Below are 23,304 nucleotides of genomic sequence, written 5' to 3' on the forward strand. Positions count from 1 at the left end.
GTCCGCGGGTGGAGCCTGTCAACGGCCGCGAGTGGTCCCGAGGTAAACTGATCACATGGAGAGACCCTCGAGACTCAGGGCTCTGAACCGGAAGAAAAAGTGAACAAGGCGCTTGAGAATCTGCGTCTCAGCTCTGACGTGGCGAGATTCGAGCTTCGCAGACGGCCCTCCCCATACTCGTCGAATCAATGTTTCGTATCTTAGCCCTGAGATGTTTACCGAAGTGTCCTCACAAGTCGGGCCAGGGCGGAGCTCGTTCGATTATTGCTCAAGACGCTGAAAAAGCTCACTCCCACCTCGGATTGACTCTTCATCTGAGCGCGTCCTTGTTTCATTCGATGATTGGTTCTTCATCCGTTCATCAATCACTTCGCTCAGTCTCGAATGGCCAGCCCCGTCAACGGCAACGTGAAGTGGATTGATCCCATTGAAGTAACTCCGACCCGTGGAAATTATGCTCAGAGTGTCGAGGAACTCTATGCGACGTAAGATCTGTATTCGAATTTCCTTCCTGTTCGATTCGACGCGCGTAACAACCGAGCCCGCACGTGAATGAATCTTCGGTCGATTTCAGTGTCGACCGATCACACTGTCTCATCAAGCTCTCCGGTTTGTGCGACGTCCCGAGCAAATTACTCACGGGCTCCTCCTCAAAAACCTTCAAGGTGAGCTTAAGCCCCCGAGTCGGTCGGCTCCAGTTTTCAAACAATTTCGAAATGATACAATAATAATGTCGGCAGATTTATTCTTGGACCTTGGCTATGATTTCACTCGCATTCACCGTTGTCGATGTCGTTTTCTACGTGAAGCCCGAGCTCGCCCCCATGTGAGTATCCGGCCCCGGTACGAGATGACTCTCGATGAATACAAACTCCATGAGCTTGATTAAATTGAAATAATGAGCCCGATATCTTTCAGTCCTCCCCGACTCGTCAGTCTATCTTCACCGCCACGACAAACCCACGTCTCCACACGATTTGTATATATCTTGATCAGTGCTTCCGGAACACTACTACGCCTGTGCGTTGTGGGTTTTTGCAGCAGTTCGAAACACGGGAAAGTCCTGGCTCAGGTCATCTTCGGTACTGGAAGTGAGTTCGATCAGACCGTTTTTTCTTCTGGATGGGTTGCTGATTCAGCCATTTCCTTTCTCCGAATTCCTCTAGGTAATGAGGATCCAAACTCGGTTGAGACCTTGAAAGAAGCTTGTCAATATCACCACCATCGCTTCAAGCGTCTGAGCTGCTGGAGTCTACTCGCATTCTGCTTGTACTTCGCAGCGTGCCGCATTGTCTCCGTTGACAGGACGGGGACGCGCGTCGAGTCCTTCGAGCATTGGTGAGATCTCTGAGAAACTCGTCAAGAGGGAATTTCCAGCCCCGCCCCCATGAATTCATCGACGATGGATGAACTCAGGACTCTCCTCGCTTTGAAGGTACTGCTACGCAATACTGTTCGAGAACATCCTTCACTGTTCGACCTTGGTCAGCTCAAACGCTCTCCTCCTCCTGCTCACGTTGGGACCAATCCAGTTCACTTTGCTGAAAGCGCACGAGAGATTCAAACGAGCCGTGCGTAAACATTCTTCGAGCATCCTCAGGGTACACGATCCTTTTCTTCCGGAATGCATAACTAATTGAATTGCTTGGAGCTTCGATGCTAATCGATATGTACGACGATCAAATGCAGGAAGCCATTTCGAGACACGACCAGAGTTGGAAAATGATCCGTCGCGCAGATACGTTCGCATCTCTCGTAGTCGGGGTTTCCTTGACCACCACCGTCCCCATCGTCGCGGTCGCTGGGACAAGTCTTCTGCTGCTGAGAGAGGTGAGAGTGATTGTACGATTGCTCTTTTCGAATATGGACAGCGATCCTCACAAGAATGTCGTTCCAGGAATCGTAGGATGTTTACCTCGGTATGAGTGTTTGCTCGGTTGGCGCTTTCCTTCCTGGAGTTATGGTGGTGATCGTAGCCGCCAAGCTTCATAATCTGGTATCTCCGAATATTTGTCTCAGTCTGTATCGCGACTCGAACATGAAACATCTCCGCAGCTCCCCGACAGTCCATTTGCATGGAATCCCTTACAGGCCCACGCTTCAGAAGTCCTACTGCTGTGCTGTAGCGGTCAGAGCCTCGAGTTCCAATCTCTCGCAACGTTATTCTTGCTGCGCTTCGCTAAAGAGAATATCGGCTTTACCTACTTTGGCTTCGCGACAGTGACTAAAAGCTCTTTCTTGACGGTAAGAGACTTCAGACTAGAACTGCAAGCCTCAGAGTCTATCCCCCCGAATTCATTCTCAAGTCGATCTCGTCGACGCTGCCACCACCTCTAAGCGGCTTTCGTCCGTCCAGTTTTCGAGTTTATTGACGACCTACTTGCTCATCGGAATCCAGCTCGGAGGATCAACCCCCGGAACCATGAATAGATCCGTCGTGAACGCGTCCGGTCGCGCCATGTGACCCCGATGATAGGACGTTGAGTTTTAATGCGTTGGTGTCCGAACACACCGGAGGATTCCGTCTACAGAGCCCCGTGTCCCCCTTCAGTGACTACTGTCCCTTAGAGCTCCACAGCTTGTCAGGTCCTGCGACTTTCTACAACCCCCGACGAGGAACACGTTTGTCCACGGATCCCATTGATTTCGGATGAGAGTCATTGATGCTGAGTATGCAAAAGTCATCGCGGAAATTTATTGCAAATAATTGATATCGACCAATGGACTCGAACTCATAATAGAAATCGTGAAAAAGGATCCAGTTCCCCCCTGCGCTGAGCGGTGGTGCCGATGGCCAGGCGGGGGTGGGGGACTGCTTCTTGGGGACTGATTCACTGAAGTTTTCGTTTAGCGTTGTAGTTCATCACAATGAATAAGCCCAGTGACAGGAACATCGAGAATCCGAGGAGTTCCGCAATATTCAGCATCATATACTCCAGAGCCGACACCTTGCTGAAGATAGACCGCCCAAAAGGAACCAGGAAACTCAAACCGACGAACTTCAGTGCCTGCAGTCCGGCGGCAGCCACGTCACCCTCCAACGTTTTAGCCGCACAGTGAGCTTGATAATACAATACAATTATCAGCAGATAGAAAGAGCTGTGTGGGATTTGCTGAAAAAGAAATATGGTCGTGACTTATTATCAAAAGCTCCATGAGCCCCGCGGAGCGATTTCCGGTCGTGCGGATCTCCTAACGACTAGAACTCACGTCGAAGCGGCACAGGAACATGATGAATACCAGATACATCATGATTAGGTCAGCGAAGAGGAAAGCCTCCCAGAACGTGGACAGTTCTTTGAAAACAGGCTTGTCTTGAGGGTCCGGAACCGGTACCTGTTCAGGGGCGGGAGAACTCATTCATCAACTGAGGGAGTGCAGACTGCAAACGATCCACTGCTAGCTCATCGCGGCAAGGTGCCCGAGTCTTCGATTACTCGTGTTCCGAGACTGGTCGTCGCATTCCTCCAGTTCGGAAAAGTATCGTGGTTCTGATAATAATCGGCAGACCTTATCGATGAATCCAGTCCAGGGCGATCCAGGTTCCCAGCCAGGGCCTTTTATCAGACACTGGACTTTGTTTCTCCAGCCATCCATCGACTTGAATTTCTCGAAGAGTTCGATGGAGCCCGCCACCTGCGAGAGGCGTGAATGCTCAATGATGATACCTTGAGGGGGCGATCTCTCCCGTTCGCGAGCAAGCGAGAATCTTCCATCAAGATCTTGACGTCACACCACGACCTTTTACCTGATACGTGAGGACATTGAGTGACCTCTGGGGCACTGTTATCCCATAGGAAGGGGCGTCTGCGTCGTCTTCTTCGCAAAAAGTTCCGAAGAGTCGGTCCCAGACGATGAAAACGGCGCCATAATTCTTGTCCAGGTACCTGATAGGGGTGAGAGGATGGGAATACCCGCAAATCGTGTCGGAAGTGGTACTGAGTACCGGGGGGAACAACAAGCCTTCGGTGCAAAGCCTCACCTAGCCTGCCGTGCGTGATGTACCCTGTGGTGCGAGGGTGTGTTGAAAATGAGCTCGATTGGCCAGGGAAGCTTCGGTACGAGATCAGAGTGGGTCCAGAATTGATATATGAGATTGAGTTGCTTGTGGATGAAGGCGACACGCACTGGCACTCCGAGCAGCGCCAGAGGAGCGTAGAACAACTGAGACAGAGAGAGAGAGGGGCTTAAAGGAGCACATATTCTGTTTCTGATGGAAGCGTTCTGTATCTCGTGACAGAATTGAATAATCCCTTGATTAGATCCGGAGAAGTAAAAAAGGATAAGTACCCCAAAATGAACGAAATCGTGCAGATGAGGAAGCCGGAAGGGTACCGAGTAGTTGAAAAACTCAGAGCTGTGGTGAACCTGGTGCATGGTCCAGAAGATAGCCATTTCTGAATTCGCCCAGAAAATACGGAGAATTCGCGATGTTATGCTCGAATTGTGGTCTTACGGATTATCCCAATGCGGGTGAAAGTCAGCTCTCGCATGAGATTGACACAGCGGGATGGGAGTTGGTAATTAGGAAATTCTGAGAGCAAGCGACCGCCCTTGTGACGAATTCACGTGACCAATTTTTCAGCAAGTTTTCTATTAAGAAGGAGTGTCACCGAAAGCTGTCTCGTGACTTCACGCACGTGCGGGAGATCACGTAATCTTTTCCTCCCATAGGGGGATTTTCCTTCGTGGTTCACTGACTTCGTTCCTCGGACTATCTTGAGGAGTTATTTCATAACTGCCAGGACGTGATGAAGGAATCATTCGGAGTTCGGATTTTTCCTTCCTCATCAGAGCTGAATTACCGTGCGCGGATCGATGGACAATGTAGTAGCAGAGATCCATTCCCATCATGACGAGGATCCACGCCGTCCAAGAGCTCCAATCGACTGTGTCCGCGAAGCCAAAATGCCACCATTGATACGCTTGATCGTAGAGATAAAATTCCGCCGCATGGAAAACAAACCTGGAATACCGTGATCAAACCGAATCAGTACGCCCGGCCATCGCGAGCTGAAATTGTCATCAGCCGTGCTTCCCGTGCCTCCGCAACAAATTATTGTGAGCGTAGCATGGGGGGAACCGACGGATCCGTTCACTTCATTTTTTTGCTTTTCGCCTTTTCGTTTGCCCGTGTGATAGCGAACATACAGGCTGGAGCCTCCATTTGAGCGGTTACATCCGAACGGCGAAAGCTCAGGAGTCGGTGATTGATAGTCGAATTCTCGGAGTCCAACAAGCCGGAGTCGGGGGTGGGGGAACTCGAATGCCAGAAGTGGCGATGGATTGCCACTCACCTGATGGATTGTAAGATGGTCCCGCAATAGATATTGGGCAAATACTCAGCCATGTGCGGCCTGCGTCCGTGAATGCTCCGAGCGAGCAGATAATCGAGGAATATGAACATTGTGAAGGGTCCGATGACATCGTTGGCAATGTCCTTCATGGATACGAAGTTGTCCTCCGCGAGTATCTCCTTTGGATGCACCGCTAGCAGGAGAGTTCGAGTATGCATACCAAAGTTTGCGAAACCGCGGTCCAGTCTGCAATCCTTGATGTCCGTGCAATTGGCAACGTTCCTCAATTGATGCCATGATGCATTGATGAGATCGCGGGAAATTGACATCGCGACGTGATCATCCACCGGAATACGACACAGTTTCCACCCAGTCAGTGCTGAAGGTATCCACGGAAATGCTCAGGGATTTCAAGGCGTCTTTTATACGGACGCCCTCTCCGAGGATTTTTCGTGGTTTTCCTCGAAAGTATCTCAGCGACTCTTCATTGTCTTATTCAGTATTCTTACCTATCAAGAACCCCGGGGAAAATGTGGTTGGAGCGAAACAGCTCTAATCGATTCCATCCTCCGAATTCGACGCGGAGATGTATGCAGCTCGAATGTCGCATTAACCCTTAACCAACTTTTGTCGACTCTACATGCGACCGGAGGAGCGCAGAACGGAATACTCCAAGATGGATTGGGTCAAGCCTCGAGGCCTCTCGCGCCAATGGGTCTCTTCCCCAATCAAACGCACGCTATGCCAGTACCTCCGGTATTACGCTTGCCGAGTTCAGGGCCGACGATATGAGTTACTGGAGAGGGATGTCGAGCTCCGAACAACATGATATGCTGGTACTCTCGCACAGATAGAAAGGATGGCGAAGCGGGAGCTGAGTCAGAAGGACTGATCGACCGCGGCTTCATGGCTGATTCCCGTGCGAACGGGAACGGCATCAGCAATGTCAAGCGTGAAAAGCGGAGTTCCGCCGACTGTCGAAACACGAGGGTTATGCAGCGTATCAGACGTCGGTACGGTGTATTTCGATGACGACATCTTGCGATCGTAGGAGTCGAGTCTTTTCTAGCCTCGGCTGGGGACGGTTCTGCACGCGGTCCCCAGAGGCATTCCCAGCTGTTTTGGGGGCTGACTGATCTAGGATTCTGTATCAACAGGCCTCGATGACGAGTCTGATTGAAGCACGAATTCGTGGTGTGGTTCCCAGAGACCTTCGAGTTATGTAATTTCAGACCGTCAAGTGAATGTTTATCCGAAATCGATGTGAGCCATGACGCTGATCTATGTGAGAATTTGATCCGATTTGCAACCGTGAGGGCCGAGCTCACGACGGCAGACGAATTTCAAGTTACAGATTATGGGGACGAGCCATTCTTTCGGGGGATCTGACGGGAAGCCATCCTGAAGCAAGCCTGACAGAGAGAATTCCGATCCTCGTGAAAGAAATCATTGTTACTCATAGATAAGTCACATCCCTTGACACCGAATGAGAGAGAGACGTCGGATCGCCGTTCCTCGGAAAGGGATTCTCCGTTCTCAGACTCTGTCTATGGAGCTTTTCTTGACCGCAATGACCCAAAACCCCAAACAAAACAATGTGAAACCTCCGACGCACAGTACGCTCGCCCAAAAGTCCACTCGATCAGCTGAGAAGCGCTCCAATGAGCGTTCCCTCAGTTCTCCGGTCAATCGCAGGAAAGCCCGGATTCTGGAGGCAAGCTCATGCCGAGAGTTCTGTTTTTGTTCTGGGAGCTCAGGAGACAGAAGGGAGCTCCTGCGTCGCAGCAAGTCCGTCGGTCCGATTTTTTCTTGGTTCCTCATTTTCGGAGGGAAGCGACTCTGAAAGGAGAGGAAGAATAACACTACGGTAATTCCGTGTCACAACTGGAATCGTTCAGAGCGTTCTTCGGGGAGAAACGCAAGAACTACGAATTTTCTGAGCGGAACCAAGGCCCGAACAATTATCTCCGATCGCAGAAAGTTGAAGATTTCAAGAAACTTATACAAGCGATCGTATTCGGATAAATTCAATTACTTCCTGACTTTTCTTCGGCTTGTCTACCTCGAAGTTCCGCAAATAGCGTTGTAGATCTTCTGCCCGGCGGAAATCGGTCCGCGTATTTTTTCTCGTTTCTCTACGCTCGGTTTCCGATTGGGCGAGCATCTCCACGATGCAGCATTCCATCACAACAATCAGTACGGAGACCAAGCAACCGATTAGCCAGATGTCAGCGTACTGTCGGGAAGGGTTTGTGTTATTGATGATGCCTAATGTCTAACCTGAATCAGCGAATATGCCTAAACCCTTTCTACGAGAAGTTGGAAAGACTCATAAGCTCTCTACTTATCCTCACCGTGAGGTTCCCGGATGGAGGCAAGGACTGTCGCGTCCGTCCGTATATGGTGAACAGGGCTAACAGGGTGCTGATGCTCAATGAGATTCGCTCGTTCACCGATTGGGGCTTCATTAGGAAAACCCCAAGAGACGCAAAAACGAGGAAAAACGATGGTAAGAATGTATTAATCAGTTGGAATGTCAAGCCGCGCTCGAAAACGAATTCGATGCAAAGAGCTGCGGAGGGATAATCTGAAAATCAATAAGATGGATACAGCACAAACTCGATTGTATCACCTAATTCGTGTTCAAAAATGGTGATATAATCGAGAGTGTGATTTAATCGAGTTTCCATAGACTTCCGTGGAGAATCGATTATATCACATCTCCGACTCGATTATATCACCATTTTCGAACACGAATGAGGTGATATAATCAAGTTTCAAAATTTTTAGGGTGAAATAATCGAGTGTGATATGATCGAGCTTGTACTGTATACAGGTTTTGTTTCACAGAAGGTTCTCCCAGATCTACGACGCAGTTCTCGGGACTCAATGGAGTCTCTCGAGTACTCACCTGGGTTCACGAATTCTTCGGAACAATTCAAGACCCTTCTGACTTTCAGTGTAGATTCCGTGAGTAAAATTCCGGAGTTGACAAGTAGAGGAATCGATGTGTTCCATGTCATATCCACCTGCTTCCGAGAGTAGATGACTGGAAAGGATCGAGATTCGTCAGAGCATTCGAGAAACTTCGGGGATACCGAGGTTCTACCCGGCGTCCTCGGGAATCGGGGGGATGTTACCGATCGATACATCCATTCATGTGCTTCCGATTTCGACGCGATTCGTACAATATGGAATTACTGAATGAACGGAGTAAGATCACGAATTCTTAGAGAAAAATTCGCGTTCTGTCGACCGGGAGATCACGCAAATTCAAGAAAGATGTTGTCTTGATTCAATTCGCCTTTCCGATTTCGAGTAGGCACCATCGAATCCCAATGAGCTTAGGATTTCTCTCGCTACCACCACAGTAATAGAGGAGTAGTGTCATGTTCTGATGAGCTATGTATGGACATACGTACAGCTCATCAAAGTCAGTCGACATGATTGACGATCCAATGGAAAATCAGTGAACTCAAGACTGCAAGCAACCGTGAGCTTCCGCCTGTAAATCAGTGTCAGTTTTTCAGCGAGGGAACTGGAGAAACGAGCTGCGCTTGGAAAATTTCGATGTGTAAAACGTATCGACTAGCGAAGGAAGCAGCATTATATCGTTTAGTAGTAACTATATTGGGGGCCGGTTCCCCGCATCACTTCAGGATCAAACGAGTTCCTCCCTCCTCCTACAGAGACAGCCCCCATCCTCCGCCTACCCCGATTCCGCCGCGGGCGAAGAAAGGCAGAGAGACCACCGCCATGTTTTCTGCGTTGCAAGCCGCAGCTCTGAGGCGATGGTTGAAGTTAGCTCCGTGGTGATGACGGTTCACACCATCGATTGTGATTTCCTGCCCAGCATTCGAAAACTATGTTTCGTATCTTCAGACGATGATGAGGGGAAGTGTGCTCCTTGGTCGTTGGATGTAGGAATGCTTTGACTTCCATCGTGGCTGCCGTCGTTTTCGTATCGAAGACAAACAGATAAGCGAGAAGACCAGCGAGGCCTATCGTTGAAACATGCGACGCCCGATACCAGTCACTTCGCGAAAACTTTGCAGTTGACGATAGCTTCCATCATAGTATCCTAGGGATCACAAACCGCTGCTCGCTTCCACCCCACCGCCCGCAATCACTCACTTGGTCAGGTACAGAGGATCACATTCATCGGCCCCATTTCTTGAAACATTTGTGTACCTCGTTGTCAATGGGACTGAGGTCCTCGATACGTAAGCGCTTGATCGAGCTTCCTGCGAGGGTTCCCGGAGTTGAGGCCCAGCGGGTCAGAATGCCGTTTACACGAAATGGAGGAGAAAGGAGCGGGATCTTAGGAGCGGGGTTCCCCATTTATCGATTGGGAGTTTCTTCGCCATCTCTCGAGAAAAAAATTATGGAGCCCCAGTGAACTGAGGACGGAACTTGCACAGGAAGGACGTAATAAGTAATAAATCATTCGCAGTCCGATGTGGCGTCATACTGACAGGGATTCCTCCGTGGGGGGAAATCAGACATACGATTGTCAAAATCCTACCTTGAAGAATATTTCAGGGAAATAATACGTAGGTGGTTTCCACGGCGGAGGTTGGTTCGGGATATTCGGCGGAACGACGATCGTTTGATTTCTCGTCGGCGGACTGGTTTGCGTTACGTTCTGAAGGCTCCGCAAATAAACTCGACAGATCAGATTATTCAGAGAAGCCCGACCTATCAAGATCAGACGAACATCGAATTCCTGCGGAAATAAGCCAGTGATGGACCGCGGAGCTTGGGACTCCTCTTGCAGCCTCATTCTCCCCCGCAACGAGAATCTTTGAGACTACACTCACCATCTCTTTAGTGCGCAGATCGCTCACGGCATCGATCAGGACACTCAAGTTGAGTTTCACTCCGTTGATGGACGCGCTCACCGGCTCGGGAGGCTGCGGTTCTCTTTGCCCTAGGACAGCCAACCTGTGAATAGCTCGTGTTGAGCTCCTCTGGAAATCGAATTCATCTGATACCGACGTTCTGTCAAGGGACTCACGAATACATCAACATCGAGACAACGTTCTCCAGCCATTGCATCTTGGTCGAGATGCTTTACTCCGCTAGGAGCTTGGAGTAGTTAGGGTTTTTACAGGTGTCGAAATCTCGTCTCTGTCGCCCTCGGCAAGCGATCGATGGATTACTCTTCGGCCTCGAGATGACGACGAGCTTCCTGGACTTGACGACCGGATGTCGGAATCCTTCAGAGATCTCGGATCGGAATTCCCCGTCACGCTCAGATTCAATGGCGGGTTTTTGCGTCCCTCGCTTCCGCGGAGAATTCAACTACCTAGCCTCGGTCGGATACGGTGTCGAGCAGACTCCCACCGATTCTTTTGCGGTGTCCTGACTAATCACTCTTGGAATTGGATCACTTCGCCCGCTCGACTCCAGCATTCGGAATACTCCGCGAAACCGTTAGTGGGTATTTCCCTGAGTGATTCACGGAATCGTCATCAGCACACTATACCACTACGACACGTTTCAATCTGCGGAGTGACCTTCTGTATGGGCCGACGAACCTCAGGAATGACGCTTGAAGCGTTGACTCACCCTTCTCTTCTCGTGGACCCGCAGTGAATATTGTAAGGACGGGTAAGTTCCTTGGCAGTTGTCATCACGTGCCATCTATTCGAAGTGTGTTTATGTATCGGGCAAATAAGCGCCGGGGTCCAAGGAATCGGGAATATTGAAAAATGTCGGAAGGGGTTTCACCAGGAGACCCTGCAGTACCGCCCGGCTTCACGAATATGATATTAACCAGAATAGTCTCCAGAATGGCTCGAGATCCCACTCACGGGTGTGGCGGCTGGTGGCGTTTCAAGATCGGTTTCGGTGTGAGTGTGAACATTCATGTTACCTTATCACGTGTTCCTGTTGGCCAGAATGAAATCAGACGGAAATTTGCCATTCCGGTGGGTTGGACCAGAGCCTTGGTGATAGAATACGTCAGACGCTCACCCATCGGAAACCTCCTCACCCACTAAGAAACTTCGCGCGTGGAGGCGCGCTTTCTCGGCTCAAAGTTCTCGTATACAGGACTTGACTTGAATTCTGTTGACTGGAATACGGAGTGGAAGACATTTTGGAGCCACCGCTCCGTTGTGATCGGATGTGCCCGAATCGAGTCCAGTGAGCTCCGGAAGTTCTCTCACCGCCAATCTCGTTCTCGACCGAGATGTTACTCCTGGAGGTTCTCCGTTTCGGTCACAGAGATTGGTACAGTGGAGAAATCTGTAAAGAGGACCGGCCAAGCGACAACAACAATTCTGCGGCCAAGCAACCCTCGGTGTCGTTCGTCGATGACTACTTCAAAGCACCATTATTGCACAGGGTGGCTTGGGGATGCTCAATGAAGCTGATCGTGATCCACATCCTAGGAATCTATTCACTTGTCTTCTTGGGCCACGTGTCTTGGAGCACGCTAGCTTTTCGTGAGTACGATTTCAGTTTCTTTCGGTCAGTCAATCAATTCGAAGCGACGTTAGGATATCGTCAAGCTCATTGAAGAAGTGGACCGAGAAACGCGCCCGATGTCCGCAGGAACTTCGCCGGTCGCAATTTCTGTTCTCTGAGGCCTGCTCTCGTTCAGTAATCACTTCCGCCTATGCCCGAAAGACCGGCGTCGCTATGATTCAAAAACAGAAAATTGCGTAAGCACAGAAACCAAGATCCGATTCACAATCCAGACACGGGCCCCATTACCACAATGCTGACATTGAAGTGCAGAGCGGAAAGGCGAGCATAGACGAGAAGACGAGGCTTGTCTCAACGCAATCAAATCGGTGCTTTTTACGTACCAGAGACAGAATTAAGCACCTTGAGAGATTTCTCGGACATACGATTCTATACCCAGATTAGAACCCTCAATTATCGACCTTGGATCGCGAGCTGCAGCGATGGGGAGCGAACCCATTGGGTCAGGCACATAAATCGGAGTGGAATTTTAGAACGTCCTAAATGGTGGATTTCGGCGCCTCCGCGAGTATGAAAAGTTCGGACATCAGTCATCCGATGTACGAATCCGGAGTAGTCCAAACGCGGGCGCGATCGAGGGAGAGGATCTCTTAACGAATGCGATCCCGAAAAGAAGTCCATCGCGGTTCCGGCACTGTGAATGCACTGCGATGAGCAGCGGCCATCTTCCGAAAACGCCTCGTGGCAGCTTGACTATGTGTATGTGTACGAGCCCGATGGTCTGAGACATTGATTCCGACGGGTTGAAGCTTCAGCGTCGAAGCTATCACTGATCCAGCTCAATCGTAAATCCACAAAGAGTGTTCAAAGAATGAACAATTTTCGAAAGAGCACTCATTACTCACGGAGGTCCGGCGTCGCACTTTGCGCGGAGCCTCCGTCATGGTAGAGCAGAACATCCTGCGAATAATCGATTGCCAACTCATCATTTCGACTTGTGAAGTTTTTGAGAAGCAATCCGCAATCTTGGTGGAATCCGGGGAACGTCCCAATTTTCTTGACATTTCCAATGAAATGATGATGTCCAATCTTATCATTAACGGAATTAAATGCTCGCAGCGCTCATACAGTTTTCGCCCCGACTCGTCCCGGGATTTTTTTACGTCCCTCATTCGGAAGTTTGTCATTGATCGCCATCACTCCTTCCGCCGCTGAATTCAATTCTTTATCATTCAGAATCCACGAGCTCCGGGAATCGAAGTCCCGCAGGGAGAAGAAACACTCCACTTGGTTTATAGCTTCCCATGAGTTTCCTGAAAGCGCGAAGTTTCTGAATGACGTCCCTCAGCTCAGAATTTCTAAAGACTACACGCATTATCGCGACGATACTACGAGGGAGGATTCCCGATTCCCCTATCGATGAGTTGCGGAAGCAAAAACGGAAGCAGTTCCGTTCGCGGTATTCTGGCAGAGCACAAATACATAAACTTTTTTGCGGGATACCACCTCCGTGCCTTCGCCGTCGAAAAGGTCAAGGAGACATTATTTGCGGAATACGTCAAACGTCTTCAAGTTCAGAATGGTGTCACCCGTGATGCGACATCGCTTTCAGCCGTTCGCCTCTCCCACAGCCTGGCGTTTTCGGTCGGTAATCGGTATCTATGAGGCTCTCTTTCAGTCTCTCGCTCGGCGGAGAAACATCTGCAGATCTCGAACAGGGCTCGATGGTCAGCAAGACCGAAAAGCATCTGTATGGGCTCCGTGAAGTCCCGTCTGCAGGACATTGCCGCGCGCGCGATTGCAGAACAACCGGAAAAAGCTCCACGTGTTCGACCTTCGCTGCACTGCGCCGGCGCGCTTCACCGTTGATGACACTATCGATGTCGTATTTCTTTAGTTCCTGTTAGACGAGAAAATTTGCCTCTCGGTTCTCTCAACGCCAATTCCGATTCCGGCGAGCGTTTTTACAAGTTTCATTCTTTTCCAGAATTCGTCTATTTGGTCTTGTCGGGCTTATCGGTAACCGCCGGAGCCCATCGATTGTGGACGCACAGATCGTATAAGGCTCGAACACCGTTCAGAACGTTCCTTATGCTCTGTAATACGATCGCGGCTCAGAACGACATTTACGAGTGGTGTCGGGACCATCGAGTGCATCATAAATTCTCGGACACGAATGCCGATCCTCACAACATCGATCGAGGGCTTTTCTTCAGTCATATCGGATGGCTCATGATCAAGAAACATCCGGACGTGTACAAGTACGGTAGCCGGATCGATTGTTCGGACCTGATCGGCGATCCCGTGGTGAGGTTCAACATGAGGTGAGTGAGACTCGAATCCCGTATTCATGTGCGCCCATTAATCGGTTCCGGACTCAGAAATAGACTGACGGGTGAGAAGTATGCCAAGGTACATTTCATCAGTCGATACATTCACTCGTCACCGGGTACGATGACTGCTTTCCCGCGTCGATGAGTCACACCTACTCGTGGCTGGCTGCAGGGTGAAAACATCGCGTTCCCGTACGGAGCGATTCCCGACGACAGCTCAGAGCCCGACTCAAGCGTGACAGCCGGGCTTTCTCTTCAGCGTCGAATCGTGTAGAAGGAGTATTCTATCTACATTATTTCTGGTCACCATTGAGGCTTTGCGGTCAAGGATGAAGTTTGATTTGACAGGAGACAATGATTTGAAGCCACCGCAGCCACTTCGGAACCAATGCCGGCGAGCAGCGTCGACAAAAAGTGACGCATTGCCACGTTCCACTCCCGAGCCATTCTCCGGAGCCGAAAAACTGAGTTTGTCAATCAATGCCAAGGATAACGGAATACCGATCAGACACGTTGGCTTTCTCGACGAGATGAGCCCCCAGTAGAAAAACTGGACCTAGGATTTTCTGGTGCAGCTGCTCTCTTGGAATCTTTTGGAATACGTGAACGAGCTGAAGAACGGGTGGAAATTGCTCGTACCGACCTTCGCTCAGAGACATCGATCAAACACGCTGTGGGAACGTCGATTAGCGCGCGATGAACAGTGGGCAAAAATGCTGTCGGTACCAATGTCCTCATATTCGGGCTATCGGAAAGTAGTTTGCTCGAGGGGGCTCACCGATCATCGCCCACCGTCAGGGAACAGGGCGTTTCAAATCTGTCGTCCACGGACCTCAAGATGGGAACCGGATCTCATCTTCTCTATTTTATGTCGTGATCCTCGCGCTGGATCCGACGTGGGCGAGCCTCGGGGAATCTTGCAGTATTTCGAGCTTCCCGCCTCCGGAAATCTCTTTGTTTTGATGATCCACTTCCTTTGACGAGTTTTGCGCTTCGGGCCCTGACCCCAGGCTTCGACACGTGCCGGAGAACACTGTAGAACGAGTAGCGGAACGAGAGAAAATCCGTCGAGCAATCGGCGCCGAAGTTGCGCATTCACGGTTCCGTTTTCGATTCTAAAATACTGGAGCGTGCATCGATTGAATAATAATGAATAAGAGTCGACCTGAAGAATTTGCGGCCCCTCATGACGTGATGAATCACTTTGTCGATTTGTCGGATTGAGTGCTCACGCGTTAAGCATCACTCCGTGTACCTTGTTTGCCCGAATCTTTGTTCGTTCATCAAGATTGAGCTGGATTGACCGCCGACGAAGAAATCCTTGAAGCCAAGGTGGTGCTGTCTCTTTGCCGCTTTGTTCAGTCAGCTCCGGTACACAGCAGGACGTTTATGGAGCACCAGTCTCTCCCATCCCCAGTAAAATGATGCTTCCGGAAACGGCGCTCAGCACTGTCGGCGACCGACATGACAGCGGCTACACGTTCCTCGAGCGCTCATTGCTGATGTTGAATCGTCTTCCAACACCACGCAATAGCTTCTGATCTGAGACGCGGAATGGGATAAAGGGGCGCCTAATCTCCTCAAGGCAGTTTATCTAATCTTAGTTTCCAAGGTCATTTATTGAACTTAGTTAAATGGAGGTAAGGAGCTCCTCTGACTGATATCGGCTTCGTTCGCTTACAGATACTACGGCTGGCTGGTACTACTGTTCTCATTCGGTTTACCCACCCTACTCCCACACTTTTTGTTCGGCGATGCGGTTTTACCTCTTTTCATGCTGTGTTTCTTGCGGCTCACGCTGTCATTCAATTTCACGTGGTCAGTGAATTCCTTCGCTCATCACGTGGGAGATAGACCCTTCGATCGCAATATGAAGCCGTCCGAAGTTCTCTGGGTATCCGTGGTGGCAGCTGGCGAAGGATGGCACAACTACCACCACACTTTCCCGCACGATTACAACTGTTCGGAGCTCGGCTGGTAATTACCGTTTATTTTACTCAAACTTACTTTTCTCAAGCTCCATCCCCTAGCGACGTCCGTACAGGGCGCATTCTGCCTGCATTCCATTCGCTGATCGCTTTCGGCTTGACCGAACCGGAAGAAGACTGAGCAAGGAGGCAATTATCGATCGCTGATGTCACGCCGGCCCTCCTTCCGCAGGCACATAAATTGGACCACAATGCTCATCGACTTGATGGCGAGCATTGGACAAGTGACGGAGCGCAGAACGATTTCCAAGGCGGCGATCATGCGCCAGAAGCTCAGGAACGGTGACGGTACTCGGCTCCCGCGGAGAATTCGGGAAATGAGCGAGAAGGAGCGACTCCAACTCGCCGACACTATCCAGAACGCAGCTTAGGGAACCAGAAAGCTCCTCACCGCACGGTAGGATGACCTAAACATTATCTGGAGCCATCGGGCACGGACGCGCAGACTGTGTTTGTTATCGAAAGATGTTAGAAATCAATATCACTAATTGAGGTGTATACATGTACATAATGAACATACGTTATAGGCTGGAATATACTGCAATTGAAAACAAGTGGTTTCATGTTTGCAAACTGCATGCGTCCAGCACAGGATGAATCTGGCTTCGAGCTTCACAGTGATAAATTTCGCTGCATCTGAAAGCAGCTCGGCTCGCCTTCCACATCCCGTTAGCGAATCGCGGTGACACCAAGACTATCACGCTGATCCGAGAAAATTGCAGCTTCTGAAAATGATCATTCCGGCCCGTTCCCGCCACGTTTTCTGAAATACGTCAGAAGAGAAATTCCACGTAGCTACGACCGGCTTCCTGAATATTCGAAGGGCGCTTAGTTCGGACGTTAGTCCGTCTTATCGGTGGCTCGCCTCGATGTTCCGTCTGCGAATGACTGCGGGCCGTCAGGAGATCAGTAACAGAAAAGCGTCAGCGTGTCGTTATGAATATATTTTATTCCACCTTTCAAAACAAAACAAGTCGGTTGTCTCGTCCGTCTCATCATCGTGTCGTTCGCATCTAGTGTGATTCGTCATAATGTACATCCATTACAAAAAAAGATGTCGCTCCAGTTTCGGAGCGGGCTGGCGGCGACTATCACGATTTCCACAGCACGATCATCGGTCTGCCTGCTCGCTCCGTCGATGAATGGAAGGACTGTGTGCCAATGAAAAATTCACAAAATTTTCGGCTCGAATCGTTGCTTCGTCATTAATGATTAGGGGGCGCGAACGTGCCATTCGGGGCCCCGAAGTTGAAACTCTGTGGAACTTGATTCGTGTTGAATTGGTAACCTCCTTGCTGATTGATCTTGGCTGACTCCGCTGCGGCTTTCCGTTGGCCATTATAGACGAAGATGTCGTTGAGCTGCTTCTTCTGCCTATCTGACAACAAGTTTATCATCTGGTTGTAGATGGGCGCGGAGGTGGACTGCAGCGCATCGAGCAGACCGATGAAGACCGCGTACTCGTCGACGAAACCCTCGCTAGTTTCGATATCCAGCGGCGTAGTGTATTGACACTCCAGCCCGGTCTCCTCTTTTCCGTCGAGAGACACAGAATCTTCATCTTCGCTCGTGGCGCCGTCAGCCCCCTGGACAACTTGAGTTGTGCAATATCCAGCGGCATTCATTTTGGATTGCCTGGAATTCGGAGCAAAGAAAAATCGCTTTATCGAGTCGCTTTCATCTCGCGGTCGCCCCTGGATCAAGCTTATTCGAATGGGCTCGGCTGAATACCCACACATAATTTGTGATTTGTTTGTGAGCCTTCTCCTGGCTGGAAAGGTCGATTGGCTACCATTATTCACAACAGAGGACGCCACTCACAGAGGGAAAATTAGACCATGCAGCCATCTAGGGGACTTACAGTTGATCCAAGTAGATTTGACCGTCGTCGTCTAATTCGTCCTCATCGGAACTCAGAACACTTCCTTCTATGTCGCTATCACCACCATCGTTCTCGTCGTCGCTGTCCTCGTCGTCGATCGACGCCCTGTACGTGTAGGCGCGACGCAAACCCTCGAATAGCATGAGGAATGATGGCATGATTTTCGGAAGGACTCTTTCCAGAGCAGCGGGTTTGTCGGACCAGCCGGGATCCATCAGACAGCATATACCTGATCGAGGAGATGAAAACATGAATAGGAGTTTCAGAGCGAGCGGGTCCGGCGTGCTGCTCGGAGACATTTGTCCGAACTCACCAAGAACGCACAACTTTCGATCGTGCACGCCGAGGAAACAATCGACGTCATCGATCCATTGTGTGATGAAATAGTCGATGAAAGGAACTGATTGGTTGTTGGTCTCTTTGAGCGGCGGTGTCCGATGCTCACTCAGCGTCGAGAAAAGCAGGGGCCGATTGATAAACATAGCCGCTATCAGGACCTGGGAGGGAATTTTCGAAATTCAGACGGGAAGAGGTCGGGGATCCTGAAACGGACGCCGAGGGCAAACGCTCTCCTCTACGGAACATTTTCGGGCTCCCTCACCTGTAGCAGAAGTTGCCGCAGCTCCACCCACACGATTTTCTTGCACAGACGCTCTACACAGACCTCGATGATGGGCCGAAGGTAATTCTGGATCTTGCTCCCGCAATGAAGAATCATCACCTCGAGAAGCTTAGCGGCGTGGCATAAAATATCTTCCTCGGTGTCATTTTGCAGAATAAACTTCGACATGTTGAACATGGCACGGACATGGTTGTCGTTGCTGAGGAACGCCGCCGAGTCGACTGTTATGAGCGAGTGTAGAACCGGCATCATGTCGATGAAGAACTCGTGGGCATCCCTCTCGAAGGCCTCGTACATTATGCTGAAGATCTGCCACATGTTTTCAGACACGCGTTCGCAGCACAAAGAGTAAATCAACGAAAAAGCTTCCTCGTAGAATTCGCTAACAGCTTCACGGAGGATTACGGACACTATGTTGAGAACAATGGGTTCGAGTCGCGCAACGACTTCTTTATCGTCTTCCCAGACGGCCAGGATGGTTTCCATGGTCCCAAGGATTCCTGACAGGGGGAGAGAACTGAATTATCAACCAATCCCTAAGGTCGCCCGATCGGAACCCCGCAACGAAATCCGAAGTCTCCCCTTCGACTTACCCATGGCAGAAACGGCCCTCGACTCCCTGTCCCCGTCTCTCTGGGTCTCGGCGAGCATCGTCGAGAAACTCTGCGCCAAATGATTCATGATGTCCACCGCGACAGGGAGTAACTGGGCGGCATAACTGCACACGATTCGCTGGACGCATGACGTAAGCTGATCTACCTCGGTCGACCGCACGAGGTCTAGGAGACAAAGAGTGAGCTCTCGGATTTGAGGCTCCAGATAGGCTTTGACTGAAGAATAAAAAGACACGGTGAGTTTTTTCTCAGTCTCTGAGTACCTCGACGATCGAAAAGTGTCGCGGCCTTGCCTGATCGCTTTCCGGTAAGAATACGCGGTATACTCACTCTCCGCTTGATCGGACATCAGATCTTGAAGAGCTACAGCTGCCTGAACTTTGACAGGCACTTCCTCCCGAGGGTTCATGATGGCGTTTCTCAGGAGATCAACACATCCAATAAGGTTTTCGGGCCGCGTGAATTTCGCTTCACTGAACTGTTGCAGCAGCCAACAGCCCCTGGCCCGTAGATAGCCGTGATTACTGCTGAACAACGGTGAAACGTACGAACAGAGCATGTTCTCCAGATGAGTCTTGTAGGGGGCCTTGCGCAACAACGTCGAAGACACAGCGCCCACCATGTTAAATGCGCCGTCCTGTTGCTGAGGTGTGAGCGTGCCCGAATTGATGAGTCCAGTCACCCACTCCATGGTTTTCTGCAGGACGTTTTTCCGTTTCTTGCACACGACGTCGAGAAGGTGCTGAGCGGCTGTGACCGGTGATCGATACTCAGTGAACAGGTCGAACTTTATTCGAATGTACTCGGTGGGATCGCTTGTCCACAGTTCTTGATCGTCGTCGTTGAAGCACACGATCTTGAAGATTATTTCCTGGATGATCATGTTGATGTGGACTTTGATGAATTTCCAGCAGTACGCTTGCCCGACAGAATGTACGAGATAAGACAGAGCTTCCTGCAGCACGCGGTATGAGACGTATTGCCCTTGACGATACGGTTCGAAAACGGATTGTAGAAGTGTGGCGATAACACCCTGAGAGAAAGTCTTGACGTAATAGTCGGCGAATTGTTTGTATTCCTTGCTGACAGAGGACGGGGAACCGTACCGCTCGCAGCAGCGAGTCACTATGTGTAATGCCCATTTCTTAATCTTCCAGTATATGAGTTCGGGTCGTTCGTCTCCGGAAACCTCGAGAGTCGACTGCAATCGATAGAAGTGGTTTCAGTAGAGTTAACAAGCGGTCCCGCTGATTTTAAAACCAGACAGACGTACTCCAGCCCGTGCTTGTCGGAGAGAAATCGAGAGTACATATGGTGCAAGGGAAGCGCCGCCTTCGGTCACGGCGATTCCCGACAGGCATCATTCAGGGGGAGGAGTCTGCGCAGAGGAATGACGACTCACCGCGGGGACCGGACGCTGAATTACGATACGACAGATCTCCATCCATTGGCCGAATACATCTTGACTGAGCAACTCTAGTGGCAGACTATATTGGATGAGAGCGTGGAAGATCTTCAAACTTTGCTTCTGTACGCGGACAGCGGCTTCATTTTCACTTTCGGGAAGAACCTTCAGAGTGACTTCCTGCAGGATCGGCAGGAGCAATTTCATGGCCTCCAACAGAGGAACTCTTTCTTTTGCCGTCCTACATCTGGAAATCGAGGGAGACTCTCATTTCCGCTAATCAGTCCGATATCACAGCATATGATGATAGAGATAATCGGGAAGCGGAAGAGCGTGCAGTGGAGCGAGGTCGGTACTCACTCGTAATTTTTGACTAATTGGTACAAGGCTAAAAGAGCTCCGAGCCAGGAATCATTGTTGTTTGGCGTCTGAAGGTAGAGGGCGACCTTGTCGACGATACCCACCCACCGTCCTGGGAAGTCTCGTTTGATTACGATGATAACACAGACCGCCATCTGAGATCTTGAATAGGAAATAAAACAATAGTCATTCGTTTTGGAAACTGGTACAGGAAAGTCAAAGGCCTCCTCATACGGGAGCGACCGCGGAGAAAGCCTTTTTCGGCGGGTCTTGGATCGAGAGAGGCCCAATGAAGTCTGTCCCTACTGTTCATATACCACGTTTTCTGCCCATCAACTCACCGGATCAGAGGGGGGCTCTGGACGACGGCATCCACGAGCGAATCTCTGAGCATCGAGCGGTCTTGCTCATGTATGCTGAATTCGAGAGCGGCCCCCGGCGTTACGGGTTCCGGGGGATCGGCCCAATGAGCAACTACGAGGTTCTTCAGGTAAACAGCTGCAGCCTGCCTTGTTGGGAGATCCAGCTGGTTGTTCATGACGACTGACAACACCGCCGGTGCGAAGCCGATAATTTTTTCACCTACAATATTCGGTCCATGCTCAGCTTATATGACGTTTATCTATTAGGTGATGTCCAGAAGGCCTTTCGCTGAACACATACAGGAAGTAGGGACAAATTCATCTCCCCGATCAATCTGATCCTCGAGATCTCCCCGTCTCCTTCCCTCCCGTGATCGAGCAGTTGCGTCATGTGATGCGTCATCTCCGAGTCTTGTCGTGGTGATTCTGACTCGGTGAGTTTCCTTATGACTTGCTGGCTCTCGAGGAGGGTGGTTCGAAACATGACTGGTGAGCCCATTTGCGAGAGGAGTCGCATCTCAGGAACGACTCCTTACGTATCAGATCCCCTCTCAGCAAGACTCGTTGAACCCGCGGAGGAAGCTTCCATCGCTAGCTAGTTCTCTCACCCAGCGAATGCGAGAGCACTGCATGGGAGGAATCCGAAACCCGCGCAGTGGAACGATCGCAACGATGATACCTGACATCGGGATGCTTCATCGGATGCCCTTGCGGGACTACGAGTTTTCGAGGGATCGGGATTCTTTGAAGAGCGCTTCCAGCAGGTAATAGTGAGCAGCAGTCGGTCTCAAGGTAAAATCCCGACAGTTTTCAACTACTCAGCAGCGAGCGCAGCTCTGCGGTGTATACGCAACAGACGAAAGACCCATGCAGAGGAAGCATCCACGTGCCTTTAAAACACATGCTCGGATATCCTTCCATAAGCCTTTTAAGGTCTGAATCCATAGCCTGATCGAGTGCTCCTGGCGGTCCCAAATACGGACAGGGGGCCAGAAAGGACGAGCGGTACCGTTTCAGGTGAATAGCGGCAAGTAGTTTCGCAGCGCACAGCTGAGATAAATCGAACGCCCACAACGCTCCACTGCCGATCGAGACATATTCTGCGCTCCGTTGCGCGTCCTGACCAGCAAGGAAACCGATGGTCTTGCGCGAGGAGAAGTCTGATGTCTCTTGGAGCAAGGCCCCGATAGCTGATGAATGGAGTCTGTTATCTACCGGACAGAGGGCTCTGCGGCAGTGCGCGTGGCACGCGTTTCACGGTAGCGTATGTCGGAGTTCAATCACACTCGACACTCATAGTGGAGGATCCTGAGCCCAGCTTTGGTATCCCTTGGATTTCTCACCGTTTCGAGTTCCTTTTCGGCGGCCTCGCGTTTGTTGGGGTCGATCGTGGCCCGAAATGTTTCCATGATACGATTCTCATCCATTGTTGGTTTTTTCACGAAACTCTGCCAATAAACAAGATTCTGGGGTCGAATTTCCTCGCCTCAGGACACACTGCGGTGAGCTAGGCTGCGACGCTCTCCTTTGAGCAGATCCTGTCGTTAGCGGTCTCAGGCCACAACGTGCAACAGCAATTTCATCCCTCTAAGAAGAAGAAGACACCATCATCACACCGCGACCGTGATCTCCCCGTCGTCTGCTACTGCCCGCCATTTTCCCGCTCACGGAGAGGTCCTTGGCTCTTTCCTCGTCGAAACAGGAAATCTTCCGATTCGAGGCCTTCCGCACAACGGAATCGGACGCTGGGGATGGGTTGAGAGTCCGGAAGCGACTTCCGCTCCGTCTGGAGATCGTGACGAAGAATTATCTCAATTTAAGTCCTCGGTGCGCCCGAAGAGTTGTCGGAACGCCCGCCTCAGCGCAAGAGCGATGTTAAACAAAAATGCGTTCATCAGTACTCCTCCGAAAGCTTGAATCGCTCCGTTTGGTTTCAATATTTTTACCAATTTCTCTGCCATTAGTTACATGACTTGTTTTACGAAGAAGAATCCTTGAAAATTACT

General features: G+C 50.5%; 3 protein-coding genes across 3 annotated transcripts; 1 reads left to right on the plus strand and 2 right to left on the minus strand.

Annotated features, from left to right (window-relative positions):
- Window positions 1–2,831: 2,831 nt before the first annotated feature.
- On the minus strand, window positions 2,832–4,830 carry LOC100897845 (alkylglycerol monooxygenase-like). The gene is made up of 7 exons (XM_029111980.1): window positions 4,806–4,830; window positions 4,291–4,397; window positions 3,983–4,164; window positions 3,749–3,887; window positions 3,511–3,636; window positions 3,211–3,336; window positions 2,832–3,113 (listed from the first exon to the last, which is right to left on the minus strand). Exons 2-7 carry the CDS (start codon window positions 4,393–4,395, stop codon window positions 2,832–2,834), a joined length of 960 nt encoding a protein of 319 aa, XP_028967813.1. The 5' UTR covers window positions 4,396–4,397; window positions 4,806–4,830.
- Window positions 4,831–11,493: 6,663 nt separating this feature from the next.
- On the plus strand, window positions 11,494–16,424 carry LOC100897990 (acyl-CoA desaturase-like). The gene is made up of 4 exons (XM_003745159.1): window positions 11,494–11,749; window positions 13,720–14,056; window positions 15,749–16,042; window positions 16,226–16,424. Exons 1-4 carry the CDS (start codon window positions 11,494–11,496, stop codon window positions 16,422–16,424), a joined length of 1,086 nt encoding a protein of 361 aa, XP_003745207.1.
- Window positions 16,425–16,993: 569 nt separating this feature from the next.
- Window positions 16,994–22,656, minus strand: msk (importin-7 msk). The gene is made up of 10 exons (XM_029111989.1): window positions 22,642–22,656; window positions 21,278–21,518; window positions 20,937–21,098; window positions 20,574–20,823; window positions 19,502–20,372; window positions 19,151–19,387; window positions 18,537–19,057; window positions 18,249–18,432; window positions 17,915–18,164; window positions 16,994–17,688 (listed from the first exon to the last, which is right to left on the minus strand). Exons 2-10 carry the CDS (start codon window positions 21,472–21,474, stop codon window positions 17,259–17,261), a joined length of 3,102 nt encoding a protein of 1,033 aa, XP_028967822.1. The 5' UTR covers window positions 21,475–21,518; window positions 22,642–22,656; the 3' UTR covers window positions 16,994–17,258.
- Between the last annotated feature and the right edge of the window lie 648 nt (window positions 22,657–23,304).

This window comes from Galendromus occidentalis, unplaced genomic scaffold (assembly GCF_000255335.2).
Source record: "Galendromus occidentalis unplaced genomic scaffold, Mocc_1.1 scf7180000077477, whole genome shotgun sequence".
NCBI classification, from domain to species: Eukaryota; Metazoa; Arthropoda; class Arachnida; order Mesostigmata; family Phytoseiidae; genus Galendromus; species Galendromus occidentalis.

Excerpts from the sequence above, each read along its gene's own strand:
- LOC100897845 (XM_029111980.1), bottom strand. The coding sequence starts at position 4,395 with ATGGCTATCTTCTGGACCATGCACCAGGTTCACCACAGCTCTGAGTTT. Across the intron at positions 4,165-4,290 it reads ACGATTTCGTTCATTTTGGG|TTGTTCTACGCTCCTCTGGC; the intron begins GTACTTATCCTT and ends TCTCTGTCTCAG. Across the intron at positions 3,888-3,982 it reads CATCACGCACGGCAGGCTAG|GTACCTGGACAAGAATTATG; the intron begins GTGAGGCTTTGC and ends CACCCCTATCAG.
- LOC100897990 (XM_003745159.1), top strand. The coding sequence starts at position 11,494 with ATGTTACTCCTGGAGGTTCTCCGTTTCGGTCACAGAGATTGGTACAGT. Across the intron at positions 11,750-13,719 it reads TTGGAGCACGCTAGCTTTTC|AATTCGTCTATTTGGTCTTG; the intron begins GTGAGTACGATT and ends ATTCTTTTCCAG. Across the intron at positions 16,043-16,225 it reads AACTGTTCGGAGCTCGGCTG|GCACATAAATTGGACCACAA; the intron begins GTAATTACCGTT and ends CTCCTTCCGCAG.
- msk (XM_029111989.1), bottom strand. The coding sequence starts at position 21,474 with ATGAACAACCAGCTGGATCTCCCAACAAGGCAGGCTGCAGCTGTTTAC. Across the intron at positions 20,373-20,573 it reads TTCAGCGTCCGGTCCCCGCG|TCGACTCTCGAGGTTTCCGG; the intron begins GTGAGTCGTCAT and ends TATCGATTGCAG. Across the intron at positions 18,165-18,248 it reads TCGAAAGTTGTGCGTTCTTG|GTATATGCTGTCTGATGGAT; the intron begins GTGAGTTCGGAC and ends CTCCTCGATCAG.